The sequence below is a fragment of the Erythrolamprus reginae genome, chromosome 13 (genome assembly GCF_031021105.1).
Source record: "Erythrolamprus reginae isolate rEryReg1 chromosome 13, rEryReg1.hap1, whole genome shotgun sequence".
NCBI lineage: Eukaryota > Metazoa > Chordata > Lepidosauria > Squamata > Dipsadidae > Erythrolamprus > Erythrolamprus reginae.
In genome coordinates this window covers 15,409,216-15,423,818 of record NC_091962.1, presented here as the reverse complement: position 1 = coordinate 15,423,818, position 14,603 = coordinate 15,409,216, and the positions used below count along the sequence as shown (strand labels likewise).

Here is a 14,603-nt window from a genome sequence, read left to right as displayed (position 1 = left end):
GCAAAAAGGAAAAGGTAATCCATCTTTGGTATCTTTTGGTGCAAGAGAGACAAAGTGAGGTAGAGTTTCTTCTTTTTGTTTTTTTTTCCTTTTTCTTTCCGGTAATTTTGAGAAACTTTGGGACAAGGGGGGGGGGGCGGAGGAGGAAGAGGAGGAAGCAGCAGCGACAGCAGTGGGGGGGGGGGAGAAGGGCCCAATGTTGGGGGAGTCAAGGTGGGACTGGTGCCCTCTGCCTAGATGGCGGGTTTGCAAAGCGCGCAGAGAATAATTGGGGTTTTTCCAACCTTCGGCAGAGTGGGGAGGGGGTTGAAAAAGTTTCCCCAATTCACGTTTTCACTCGGGAACCACTGCTGGGGGGTGACAAGCCTCTATTTAAATAACAAGATAAAAGTTAAAACGGAGGGGCATTTACACGCCCAGCCCATGGTTTGGTTAGAAGACTGGTTCTCAACCTGGTGTGTGTGTGTGTGTGTGTGTCGGGACCCCTTTGGGGGTGGAACGATCGTTTCACACGGGTCGCCAAAGGGCAATTTCCCCATGGCGTTAGTAACTACAGGGGTCCCTCTACCTACGAACGCCTCTACTTGCGAACGATTCTAGATAAGAACCGAGTGTTCCAAGATTGTTTTGCCTCTTCTCAAGAACCATTTCCACTTACACACCTGAGCCTCCGAAACTGTAACTGGAAAAGGCAGGGAGAAGCCTCTGTGGGGCCTCTAGGAATCTCCTGGGAGGAAAAGGCGGACAGAAGCCTCTGTGGGGCCTCTAGGAATCTCCTGGGAGGAAAAGGTGGAGAGAAGCCTCCATGGGGCCTCTCTAGGTATCTCCTGGGGGGAAACAGGGCCGGAAAAGGTGGGGAGAAGCCTCCGTGGGGCCTCTCTAGGAATCTCCTGGGAGGAAACGGGGCCGGAAAAGGTGGGGAGAAGCCTCCGTGGAGCCTCTCTAGGAATCTCCTGGGGGGGGGGGAAGGCGGAGAGAAGCCTCCATGGGACCTGTCTAGGAATCTCCTGGGAGGAAACGGGGCCGGAAAAGGTGGGGAGAAGCCTCCGTGGGGCCTCTCTAGGAATCTCCTGGGGGGGAAACAAGGCCGGAAAAGTCAGGGAGAAGCCTCTGTGGGGCCTCTCTAGGAATCTCCTGGGAGGAAACAGGGCCTCCACCCTCCCTGTGGTTTCCCCAATTGCACACCTTATTTGCTTTTACATTGATTCCTATGGGGAAAATGGCTTCTTCTGATAAACCTTCCTACTTCAGAACCTGGTCACGGAACGAATGAAGTTTGTAAGTAGAGGGACCAATGTACAAGCTTCTATTCTGGAGTCTTGGGAAGATATTTTTACAATCAGGCATTTACAGTGGGGGCGTCCCTCTGACCTCCCTGCCAATCACCTTCAAGCTCCGTTGGGGGTGAATTGCCGCTCGGCTTATGGTTGGGGGCCACCACCACACGGGGAACTGTATTAAAGGGGTCGCGGGCATTAGGAAAGGTTGAGAACACCACTGGGGGGAGAAGGAAAGGGGGTCTTGGTGGATCCTGGTTACTTTTCTTTTGGAAAAATTCGGGAGAGACCCTCAACACACACACACACCCCTTCTGCCCCCCCCCCCCCAAAATATACCTGTTGCAAGGCAGCCCCCTTACTAGTTGCAAGAAGGAGTAAGCCCAAATAGGGAAATGTTGGGAACCGGACTACCCTAACGTAGAATTTAGAAGCGAGTTGCCATTTGCAAAAGTGGACAGATGGGCAGATCGTGGCTTAAGAGGCTGGATTTTGGGCAGGGGGCTTGTTCCCCACACAAGGAGGGGGGCGTCTTAATTCCTCCCCAGGGGTTGGGTCCTTCTGCCCCAAAGCTTGGAAAGAAGCAAACAGAGGGGGGGGGGGGGGACTCGAAGTGGATCCCAGAAATGATCCCAGCAGATTCCTTTGGTTAAATCCAAGCTGCCTTTGGGAAGGATTTATAAATCCAATTCATCAAGAAATAAATAGCAAATCCAATAAATAAAGAAATAAATAATCTATAAATTAGGTTTATAGGATTGAGCCGGGGGGCCAGGGGGGGGGGGAGAAGGAGGGCAACGGTTGGAGTTGGGGCGAAGGGGAGGGGGGTCCCCCAAGATAAAATGGACAGGAGATGGGAAAAGGGGACCACCAGGAAAAATTAAAAACCAGAGCCGAATTGCCGGGCGCTTTAAATTAAAATTAAAATTAGCAATAGAGGTGGGAAAAAAAAATAAAACTGAACAATTTCACCTGCTTTTTGCCCCCCATCCCCAAATTAAGCGCAGTGGGGGCATTCGATTTTTATTTTTCCTGTCCATCTCCATCCCGAATATTCCCAACCCCAAAAGGGGCCGCTTGGCTTTCCCGACTCCTTTCAAACGAGGAGGGAGGGGAGCCGTGAGATAAGGGGAGAGGGGCGCTGGAGAAGGGAGGGGAGGTCAAGGAGGGGCAGATATGGGGAGTGGGATAATGACGATTTGTGCTCATCTGAGATTGCTGTCTGTCCTGCAGCGGCTTAGAAAACGGAGGAGGAGGAGGAATAATAATAATAACAATCCTGGTTTAAGACTGGTTTCGCTTTGGCTTGAGAGAGTGAGAAGTAGGGAGGGGGTCTCCATCATTAATGCTTCATGCCGGGGTGGGTGGGGGGCAAAGATTGGGCCGTACCCACCTGCGTTGGGACGGTTCTTTGGTGCCAAAGGATTTTAAAAGGAGAGGACTTGCTTTGGGGTGTTGGCCCCCTTACTCCAAAGAGTTAAGAGGGGGTCTTTCTTCCTTCTCCACCCCGTTCTGGTCCTTTGTGTCCCCCCCCCTCTTTCCCCCCCTAGTTTGAGCCGCTAGATGGCGATGAATCCTCGTTGGGGACAGTTAGAACGGAAACAAAGGGAACCCCAAATTCTTGGAGGCCGCAGCCTTGAGGTCCAGGAGTCCACCTTGGCCGAGACTCCCCCATTTGTCCCCAGGGCTCAAATTAACAAGAGAGTGGTGGCCCCATTGAGAAGCAATGTCTCTCCTCCTCTTCCTCCTCTGGCCATTTTAACGCCTGACCGGCTGAAGTGTTCGTCTTTCCATCTTTGGTGCAAGAAAAGGGGGGGAAACGTCCCTGCGTTGTGAGGGTGGGGGGATTTCGGGGTCACGCCTTGGTGCAAGTGACCGCCGAGGAGGGAGTAGAGCCGGCGGACGGAGACCTCCCTTCCTCCATCCACTTGTCCAAACTCCTCCGCCGGGCGTTCATGAAGAAGTTGCTAACGGTGGACAGCTCCAAGCCCAGCTGTTGGGCGATGGTGATCTGCAGGTCCTTGGAGGGTCTTTGGTTCTCGTGGAAAATGGCGTGGAGGGTCCGGCGCTGGATGTCCGTGAAGACCAGCCGGTGGCGCTTGGGGACGTGGTTGCGGTCAGCTTTGCTTTGGTCTTGCTCTTTTCTTTTGCAGGCTGGGTGGGGAAGAAGAAACCCGTTAGTGGTGCAGAAGGAAAATGAATATTTAATTTAATTTAATTTAAATTAGACTTCTATCCCGTAGGATGGGTATTATCTATATTATAGAAGCAACATGAGAAAATATGATTTGACTGAAAGGGGAGTAGATGCTTGGAACAAACTTCCAGCAGGCGTGGTGCAGCGTATGAAAGAAGAAAAATGAATATTTAATTTAATTTAAATTAAGACTTCTATGCCTCCCAATCCCGTAGGATGGATATTATCTATATTATAGAAGCAACATGAGAAAATATGGTTTGACTGAAAGGGGAGTAGATGCTTGGAACAAACTTCCAGCAGACATGCTTGGTAAATCCAGAGTGACTGAATTGAAACCTGCCTGGGATAAACGTAGATCCATCCTCAGATAAAATACAGGAAATAGTCTAAGGGCAGACTAGATGGACCAGGAGGTCTTTTTCTGCCCTCAATCTTCTAGGTTTATCAATTGCCATCACTCTGCTAAACAAATAATCCCCTCAACACTGTCAAACTATTTACCAAGTCTGCACTACTATCAATACTAGTTTTTTTTCTCATCATTCCTATCACCCATCTCCTCCCACTTAGGACTGTAATGTGTTGCTTGCATCCTGAAGATTTTTATTAATATTGATTGTTTCCTCATTGCTTTTTTGACCCCTGTGACAATCATTAAGCGTCGGACCTCATGATTCTTGACAAATGTTTCTTTTTCTTTTATGGACACTGAGAGCATCTGCACCAAAGACAAATCCCTTGGGTGTCCTATCACACTTGGCCAATAAAGATTTCTCCGTAGACTCAGGGCGGCTCACAACAGCAATAAAACAATTCATGACAAATTTAATAATTTAAAAACATTATTAAGCAGACATACACACAAACATACCATGCATAAATTGTATAGGCCCAGGGGAGATATCTCAATCCCCCCCATGCCTGGTGGCAAAGGTGGGTTTTAAGGAGTTTACAAAAGGCAAGGAGGGTGGGGGCAGTTCTAATCTCCGGGGGAAGTTGGTTCCGGAGAGTCGGGGCCGCCACAGAGAAGGCCCTTCCCCTGGGACCCAATTATATATTTTATTTTATGTACCCTGAGAGCATCTGCACCAAAGACAAATTCCTCGGGTGTCCAATCACACTTGGCCAATAAAGAATTATATTCTCTTCTATTCTATATTCTATTCTACTCTACTCTATTCTATTATGTATTTTCTTTTATGTAAACTGAGAGCATCTGCACCAAAGACAAATTCCTCGGGTGTCCAATCACACTTGGCCAATAAAGAATTCTATTCTATTCTATTTTATTCTATATTCTATAATATTCTACTCTACTTTATTCTATTATATATTTTCTTTTATGTAAACTGAGAGCATCTGCACCAAAGACAAGGAATTTGGGTGTCCAATCAAACTTGGCCAATAAAGAATTCTATTCTATTCTATTCTATATTCTATAATATTCTACTCTACTCTACTTTATTCTATTATATATTTTCTTTTATGTAAACTGAGAGCATCTGCACCAAAGACAAATTCCTCGGGTGTCCAATCACACTTGGCCAATAAAGAATTCTATTCTATTCTATTTTATTCTATTCTATATTCTATAATATTCTACTCTACTTTATTCTATTATATATTTTCTTTTATGTAAACTGAGAGCATCTGCACCAAAGACAAGGAATTTGGGTGTCCAATCACACTTGGCCAATAAAGAATTCTATTCTATTCTATTCTATATTCTATAATATTCTACTCTACTCTACTTTATTCTATTATATATTTTCTTTTATGTAAACTGAGAGCATCTGCACCAAAGACAAATTCCTCGGGTGTCCAATCACACTTGGCCAATAAAACAATTCTATTCTATTCTAGCATATATTTTCTTTCATGTCCACTGAGAGCATCTGCACCAAAGACAAATTTAGGTACTAATAAGAGAGAAACCTAGGACAGGGGTGGTATGCACACTAGTGCACTTATGCACGCCCCTTGGCTGATGTGGAAATATTGGGGCTAATTCCCAGCGTTTTGGGAGTTTTGGGGAGATGGAGAGGCATAGGAGAGAGAAGGCTGTCCCCCCCTCTTCAAAACTCTCGGATTTAGGCTTGGAAATTAATTAATCAGTGGTGATTAATTTATAGGCTGGGATGCACCAAATACAAGATGAACAAACAAGACCTTGCAGACAATCCTCACTCCGTAAAAGACCTTGGGATACTCCTCATATCAAATGACCCCAGTGCCATTAAGGCCACCGCAACAACATTGAGAGTTGTTGACTTAATCCTACGTAGTTTCTGCTCTGGTAATCTCACACTACTAACCAGAGCTTGCAAAACTTTCGCCAGACCGATCCTTGAATATTGCTCGTCTGTCTGGAACCCACACCGCATTTCGGACATAAACACATCAGAAAACATCCAGAGATACTTTACTAGAAGTTAGTTGGGGGGAAAGATCAAAAGCAACGTGAGAAAATATTATTTCACTGAAAGCGTAGTAGATCCTTGGAACAAACTTCCAGCAGACGTGGTTGGTAAATCCACAGTCACTGAATTTAAACATGCCTGGGATAAACATATATCCATCCTAAGATAAGATACAGGAAATAGTATAAGGGCAGACGAGATGGACCACGAGGTCTTTTTCTGCCGTCAGCCTTCTATGTTTCTAACATGAGAAAATATTATTTCACTGAAAGAGTGGTAGATGCTTGGAACAAACTTCCATGCCTGGGATAAACATATATGTATCCTAAGATAAAATACAGGAAATAGTATAAGGGCAGACTAGATGGACCAGGAGGTCTTTTTCTGCCGTCAGTCTTCTATGTTTCTAGAAGAGCCCTCCACTCCCCCACTCGCAACAGAATCCCCTACGCAACTAGACTCAATCTGAGGTTTAGAAAGCTTAAAACTACGTCGCCTTCAACACGCCCATAAAATCCTCTGCTACAACGTCCTTCCTACTTCAGCTTCAACCACAACAACACACGAGCACACAACAGATGCAAAGTCAAAACCAACCGCTCCACAATCGACTGCAGGAAATACGGCTTCAATAGCAACCGAGTAGTTGATGCCTGGAACTCACTAACGAACTCTGTAGTAGCATCCCCTAATTCCCAAAACTTGACCCTTGGACTATCCACTCTTGACCTCTCCCTAGAGGTCAGCAAGGGGCGTGCATAAGTGCACCAGCGCGCCTTCCGTCCCCTGTCCTAATGTTTCTCTCTTATTAGCATCCTGTATATAAATATTATTATATCTTTGTATACCCCCAGTAGGTAAATGACAAAACAAGTACAAAATAATATAAATAAAACCTCAGCTTAGTGCAGGGGCTGAAACCAGGCTCTGCGCCCAAACTCTCTTTGTGTGTGTGTGTGTGTGTTTTGCTTCCTTTCCCTTGGACTCAAAAATAAAACTTTGCTCTTTAGCCTGAGGATGACCTTAAAACACACAACGGCACCCGCCCCCTGCTTTTATGCCTGCATTTAATGGCGGGGATGGAGGAGGAGGAGGAAGAGGGGAGCTGGAAATTTAATGCCAAATCAATAGCTCTGGTGACTGAAATCTTCTGTCTCCTTTGCTTGCCTCGTTCCTCCGCCATCCTTTTTTCCTCCAGCAAGAAAAACCCATGTGGGCTTCCGGAGGCAAACCTGGCTTACAGGGCAGGGGGACCCCGTATTTCACAGGATGACCCCCAAATTTGGGGTTCAGGGGAAGGATGGGCTTTGTCCCTCCTGCAAGTTCTTTGTCCCTCCTGCACGAATCCCAGCGACCGGGTCCCGTCAACTAAACAATGTCGGTTGGCGGGCCCCAGGGGAAGAGCCTTCTCTGTGGCGGCCCCGGCCCTCTGGAACCAACTCCCCCCGGAGATTAGAACTGCCCCTACTCTCCCTGCCTTCCGTAAAGCTCTTAAAACCCACCTTTGTCGTCAGGCATGGGGGAACTGAAACACCTCCCCCGGCCACGTACAATTTATGTATGGTATGTTTGTGTGTGTGCTTGTTAATATAGTGGGGTTCTTTTTAAAACTATTTTAAATACTTAAATTTATTGAATTTATTTGGATTTGTACGATTGTTTATATTTTTTGTTGTGAGCCGCCCCGAGTTCGCGGAGAGGGGCGGCATACAAATCTAAATAATAAATAAAATAATAAATAAATAAATTCAGAATTTTGCAAGAGACGATCGAGGAATCCAATGTGCCAGCCCTACTTACCAGAGCTTACAAAACTTTTGCCAGACCCATCCTCGAATACAGCTCATCTGTTTGGAACCCATATCGCATCTCGGACATCAACACCCTTGAAAATGTCCAGAGATACTTCACCAGAAGAGCCCTTCACTCCTCCACTCGAAATAGAATACCCTACGAGACTGGACTTTCAATCCTGGGCCTAGAAAGTTTAGAACTAAGATGCCTTAAACAAGATCTAAGTATTGCCCACAAGATCATAGGCTGCAACGTCCTGCCTGTCGGCGACTACTTCAGCTTCAACCACAACAACACAAGAGCACACAACAGATTCAAACTTAATATTAACCGCTCCAAACTTGACTGTAAAAAATATAATTTCAGTAACTGAGTTGTCGAAGCGTGGAACTCATTACCGGACTCCGTAGTGTCATCCCCAAACCCCCAACACTTTACCCTTAGATTATCTACGGTTGACCTATCCAGATTCCTAAGAGATCAGTAAGGGGCGAGTACAAGCGCACTAGAGTGCCTTCCGTCCCCTGTCCTATTGCTCTCCTATATCTCCTATTCCTTTCTTCTATTCCTATATCTCTTCTTCTATTCTTTCATTGATACGTTCTATTACTATACCTTCTTTTCTATTATTTCTTAGATATATTTTACTATGAGTATCTCCTCTATAACCTTCATCATGTATTTTACTATGGGTATATAGATATATTCCCACTAAAACCCTCGTCGTGTATTGGACAAAATAAATAAAAATAAATAAATAAAATGAATGCTGGCATCTTACCCATTTTTAACCCAGTTTGATCAGCTGGCAAGCAACCTTTCCGTGCCTTTTAGAAACTGCTAAATCAGAATCCTAATCGGAAGCTAAATCAGAATTCGAGTCAAAGTGCTCCTCCAATTTGCAATTTATTGCAATTCATCCTGGCACCTACGCCAGGAAGCCTGGATCTTGAGTTTCCAACCCAGTGGAAAGTTCACATCCCTTGTTTTCCGCTCGCCCACAAACTTGTCACGCTGCTTATTCAGATTGTGCCAGCGTGGCCAGTCCTTTTGCTTCCGCCCAGGTGGGTGGGCACTGGATGGCCTTGAACCCCTCGAAAGGATGTTTTGCGGCTGCAAATGAAAATCCCCCCTCCCAAGTCCCCATCACCCTCAGGCCTTCTATAGATAGTGTGGCAAGCCGTTAATTTATCACCAATTTATCAGGAAGGAGCAGAGGCCGCCACCAAGCATTATTTCGAGGGGTTCAAGGCCATCCTAGGCTCACCACCTGGGCGGAAGGAGGACCGGGCCACGCTGGATTCACCAGATGGTTAAAATAAATAAACAAATAGAGAATAGCAGCTTTCTGGATGAAACATTTTATTAGACGTCTACTTTTGGGAGAGTTTATACGGGAGATTTTTCTCCAGCCAACAAATACAGCACTTAATTGGATCGGTAGGATCCAAATAGCCTCAACTACTTGGATACTAAAAGGATGCAAATTTCCAGCTGTCTGCAAGGAGTGTAAATCCTTCTGTTCCTCATCGTCCAGTTAGAGCTGAAGATGCTTCTTGGATGAGGAGCAAAACCTCTTCAAAGAAAAGAAAAAAGTCCAAATGCCTCTTGGGAGACTATAGAACATTTATTCTATTCGTATGAATCAACATGTTTTAAAACGTAACCTATAAGTGATATATAACTCCCTGAATTCCCCAAACCTCGCAAAATTAATTAAACACACTGCTCAAAAAAATAAAATAAAGGGACACTTAAAACAACACAATAGAACTCCAAGTAAATCAAACTTCTGTGAAATCCAACTGTCCTCTTGGGAGGCAACACTGATTGACAATCAATTTCACCTGCTGTCGTGCACCTTCAACTTTGTACAGAACAAAGGATTCAATGAGAATATTTCGTTCATTCGGATCTAGGGTGGGTTCTTTGGGGGTCCCCTTTATTTTTTTTCAGCATTACATTTCTATCGTACATGTACCATAATATGTGCTCCTCCTGTATAATTTTACTACTATTATCCATGCCATATGCTACATAAATAAATACATAATAATAATAATAATTAATAATAATAATTTATTGGATTTGTATGCTGCCCCTCTCCGTAGACTCGGGGCAGCTAACAACAATGATAAACACAACATGTACAATCCAATAATAAAACAACTAAAAACCCTTATTTATAAAAACCAAACATACACACAGACATACCATGCATAACTTGTAATGGCCTGGGGGGAAGGAATATCTCAACTCCCCCATGCCTGGCGGTATAAATGAGTCCTGAGTAGTTTACGAAAGACAGGGAAGGTGGGGGCAATTCTAATCTCCAGGGGGGGGGGAGTTGGTTCCAGAGGGCCGGGGCCGCCACAGAGAAGGCTCTTCCCCTGGGGCCCGCCAAACGACATTGTTTAGTCGACGGGACCCGGAGAAAGCCAACTCTGTGGGACATTATGTTAGATTTCCTAACTTAAATTTGTTTAAATATTAAATTTGTTTAAATATTAAATATGTTCAAGGGTTAAATAAGGTTCAGGAGGGAAGTGTTTTTAATAGGAAAGTGAACACAAGAACAAGGGGACACAATCTGAAGTTAGTTGGGGGAAAGATCAAAAGCAAAGTGAGAAAATATTATTTGACTGAAAGAGTGGTAGATCCTTGGAACAAACTTCCAGCAGACGTGGTTGGTCAATCCACAGGAACTGAATTTAAACATGCCTGGGATAAAGATAAAATACAGAAAATAGTATAAGGGCAGACGAGATGGACCAGGAGGTCTTTTTCTGCCGTCAGTCTTCTAGGTTTCTATGTTTGAACCTCCGTATTTAGAGTGTAACTAAAAATTATATTTTTAAAAACATTGCCTTTCGTGATGGGACTTGGAAATAAATTACTAACGTGGAAAAACTATGCAGTATTAAGTGAAGCAAAATGCAAACAAGAGGTTTTCTCACCTAGCTTTCCAAAAATAATTTGCCATGGAAGGTAGCTAGCCCTTCTAACCAGAGAGAGGGTTTGCTTTAACCGTGGTTTATAGAAAAGCCTTAATCCAGAGCTTTGGCTGCTGTGTGTGAATCCAGGTGGCGCCTGGACCCACAATTGAAACTCTTTAAAGCTTCAACCTGCCAAATCAGCCCCTGAACAAATCTATAATTCCTTTTCTCATCTGTTGCAGGTTGACAATTCCTCTTTGACACAAGGGGGGGACATTGACATCAAAATCACACCGGTCTAGATAAGCCGCAGCTAACAAAAACACACTTGTGCATTGCCGCATTCAAACAAGAGGCGATTGTTGTTGGGTTGTTGTGTGGGTGTTTGTTTTGTTTTTTGCAAGCCTAGATAGTTTTAAGTAAGCTGGGGGTGGGAATGTTTGTGTCACAAACTAAGGTTGGACCGTCATTCCCCCATGTTAAAAAAAAAAAATCTGGTGCCACTCTTTATAAACAAACAAGCCCTTTATTTGAAGGAAAGATGTTGGATGTTGGTTTACAAAGGACAACGTTTTTATAGATTAGATTAGATTAAGATTTATTGGATTTATATGCGGCCCCTCTCCGCAGACTCGGGGCGGCTCACAACAATGGTAAAAACAGTACATAGTGACACATCCAATACCCACCAATCCAATTACAATTTTAAGTTAAGAAATTCATAGAACAACCCCAGTATATATAAAAAACAAGCACACAATCAATCAACACCAAAACAACATGGGCAAGGGGGAGATGTTTCAGTTCCCCCATGCCTGACGACAGAGGTGGGTTTTAAGGCGTTTCCGAAAGGCAGGGTGGGTGGGGGCAATCCTAATCTCAGGGGGGAGCTGGTTCCAGAGGGTCGGAGCCACCACACAGAAGGCTCTTCCCCTGGGTCCCACCAGACGACATTATAATTTCGGCTCCAAAGGATGAAGGACGTTCGTGTACGTAAATCTGGAAAAATCTGTGTCAAACAAAGTCTAGGAGGCCAGGAATGTTCTGATTGTGAAATTGTGCATTTCACAATCGCACAAACCTGGTGGTTTAGGAAGTCTGGATCTGCCTATGGTGCGAGGTTGGGTTTGGAGTGCCAGGATAAGAGACAGGACGTTTTGGTGTTGGCCCCCTTTTGGGAATTGTCTCTTCCAAGTGAGATCCCTCTTTCTGGGCTAATTTTGCAAAAGTAGTAGTAGTGGTAATAATAATAATAATAATAATAATAATAATAATAATAATAATAATAATAATAATAATAATAATAGCATTTTAAGGCCATTTGTTTTTCGGGAAAAGCAACAATAACAACAAACAGAGTTGGAAGGGACTTTGAAGGTCTTCTAGTCCAACCCCCTGCTTAGGCAGGAAACCCTACACTACTTCAGACAGATGGTGATCCAACATCTGCTTAAAAACAGGCATTCACAACTCTTGGTGGCAAGCTGTTCCACAGGTCAACCGTTCTGACCGTCGGGAAATTTCTCCTTAGTTCTAAGTTGCTTCCCTCCTGGTTTAGTTTCCACCCATTGCTTCTTGTTCTACCCTCAGGTGCTTTGGAGAATAGCTTGACTCCTTCTTCTTTGGGGCAACCCCTGAGATACTGGAAGGCTGCTATCATGTCTCCCCTGGTCCTTCTTTTCACTAAAGACCAGGGGAGACATGATAGCAGTGTGACCTGTTAGTTATTGTCATGTGTTTTTTAAAGCATCCCGATTGCTTGCATTTTCTGCCGTCAATCTTCTATGTCTCCATGAATGAGGAAGGAAAGGAGGAAGGAAAGAAGGGAAGGAAGGAAGAGAAGGAATGAGGAAGGAGGGGAGGAAAGAAGGAAGGAAGGAAACAAAAGGAAGGAAGGAAGAGAAAGAAGGAAGGAAGGAAGGAAGAATCCACAGGAACTGAATGTAAACCTGCCTGGGATAAACATAGATCCATCCTAAGATAAAATGCAGGACATAGTAGAAGGGCAGACGAGATGGACCAGGAGGTCTTGAGGAAGGAAGGGAGGAAGGAAAGAAAGTGAAGGAAGGAAGGAAAGAAAGAGAAGGAAGAAAGGAAGGGAAGGGAAGGAAGGAAGGAAGAGAAGGAAGGAAGGAAGAATCCACAGTCACTGAATGTAAACATGACTGGGATAAACATAGTTCCACCCTAACATAAAATGCAGGAAATAGTCTAAGGGCAGACGAGATGGACCAGGAGGTCTTTTCCTGCCATCAATCTGGTATGTTTCTATGAATGAGGAAGGAAAGAAGGAAGGAAGGAAAGAAAGAGAAGGAAGGAAGAGAAAGAAGGAAGGAAGGAATGAGGAAAGAAGGAAGGAAAGAAAGAAAGAAAGAGAAGGAAGGAAGAATCCACAGCAACTGAATGTAAACATGCCTGGGATAAACATAAATCCATCCTAAGATAAAATACAGAAAATAGTATAAGGGCAGACAAGATGGACCAGAGGGTCTTTTTCTGCCGTCAATCTTCTATGTTTCTATGTTTCTACTTTTTTCAAGCATAGAAACATAGAAACATAGAAGTCTGACGGCAGAAAAAGACCTCATGGTCCATCTAGTCTGCCCTTATACTATTTTCTGTATTTTATCTTAGGATGGATATATGTTTATCCCAGGCATGTTTAAATTCAGTTACTGTGGATTTATCTACCACATCTGCTGGAAGTTTGTTCCAAGGATCTACTACTCTTTCAGTAAAATAATATTTTCTCATGTTGCTTTTGATCTTTCCCCCAACTAACTTCAGATTGTGTCCCCTTGTTCTTGTGTTCACTTTTCTATTAAAAACACTTCCCTCCTGGACCTTATTTAAGCAACTTTGCTTACTTTCCATTGCAAAATTTGGAGCGCACAAATTGTTTTAATTGCCCTAATGGTGGATAGCCCAACCCTGCAAGGAAGAACGAGCCCCAAAGGGTCCAAAACAGGGGTGGGGGAAAGCCCACCGATTTGTAACAGCCACCTTCACTCTGCCATGTGGATTATTTTTGCCCCCCTGCCAAAACTCCGATCTCTGCTCTTGTCTCGTGGCTGTGAAACGTGACAGGCCTGTTTTTTGCTCTTCTAAAGCAGACCTCCCCCCCCACCACCACATTCACCCCCCCCCCCCCAAGCACACACACACTCACTGCCTTTGCTACGCTACTCTGGCTGCACGCTGATAGGAAATATTGATCAGATCCCAACTATAGGGCTGCAAAGAACAGCCAGTTTCGCGTTAACCCTTGCAAGGCGGGACGGAGGGCGGGCTGGTGCTGGGGAGCAGGAGGAAGGAGGAGGGGAGAATCTTTCGGGAAAGGGGAGGCTGCAGAAATTGGGGTTCAACTCTCCCCCCTCCCCAAATCTTTGGGCTTAGGAACATAGAAACGTAGAAGATTGACGGCAGAAAAAGACCTCCTAGCACTTAGACTTCTATACCAGTTTATAGTGTTTTTCATAGAAACATAGAAGGTTGATGGTAGAAAAAGACCTGGTCCATCTAGTCTGCCCTTATTTACTGTATTTTAACTTAGGATGGATCTATATCATGTTTCAATTCAGTTCCTGTGTATTCTTCCTTCCTTCCTCCTCTTCCTTCTTTCCTTCCTTCCTTCTTTCCTTCCTTCCTTCTTTCTCTTCCTTCCTTCCTTCTCTTTCTTTCCTTCCTTCCTTCCTCCTCTTCCTTCCTTCTTTCCTTCCTTCCTTCTTTCTCTTCCTTCCTTCCTTCTCTTCCTTCTTTCTCTTCCTTCTTTCCTCCCTTCCTTCCTCATTCATAGAAATGCAGAAGATTGACAGCAGAAAAAGACCTCCTGGTCCATGTAGTCTACCCTTATGCTATTTCCTGTATTTTATCTTAGGATGGATCTATGTTCATCCCAGGCATGTTTACATTCATTGACTGTTGATTGACCAACCACGTCTGCTGGAAGTTTGTTCCAAGCATCTATGACTCTTTC

At 44.4% G+C, this 14,603-nt stretch overlaps 1 protein-coding gene and 1 long non-coding RNA gene across 2 annotated transcripts in view; one reads left to right on the top strand and one right to left on the bottom strand.

Moving 5' to 3' along the window:
• LOC139175347 (uncharacterized) overlaps positions 1–14,603 on the top strand; it is a 45,832-nt gene that overhangs the window by 5,228 nt on the left and 26,001 nt on the right. The gene's annotated exons all lie outside the window — the stretch shown is intronic.
• LOC139175344 (hepatocyte nuclear factor 6-like) overlaps positions 3,133–14,603 on the bottom strand; it is a 22,985-nt gene continuing 11,514 nt past the window's right edge. The window contains exon 2 of the mRNA XM_070766408.1: positions 3,133–3,431. Coding sequence (XP_070622509.1) covers positions 3,133–3,431 — 299 coding nt within the window. The remainder of the gene's footprint in view (positions 3,432–14,603) is intronic.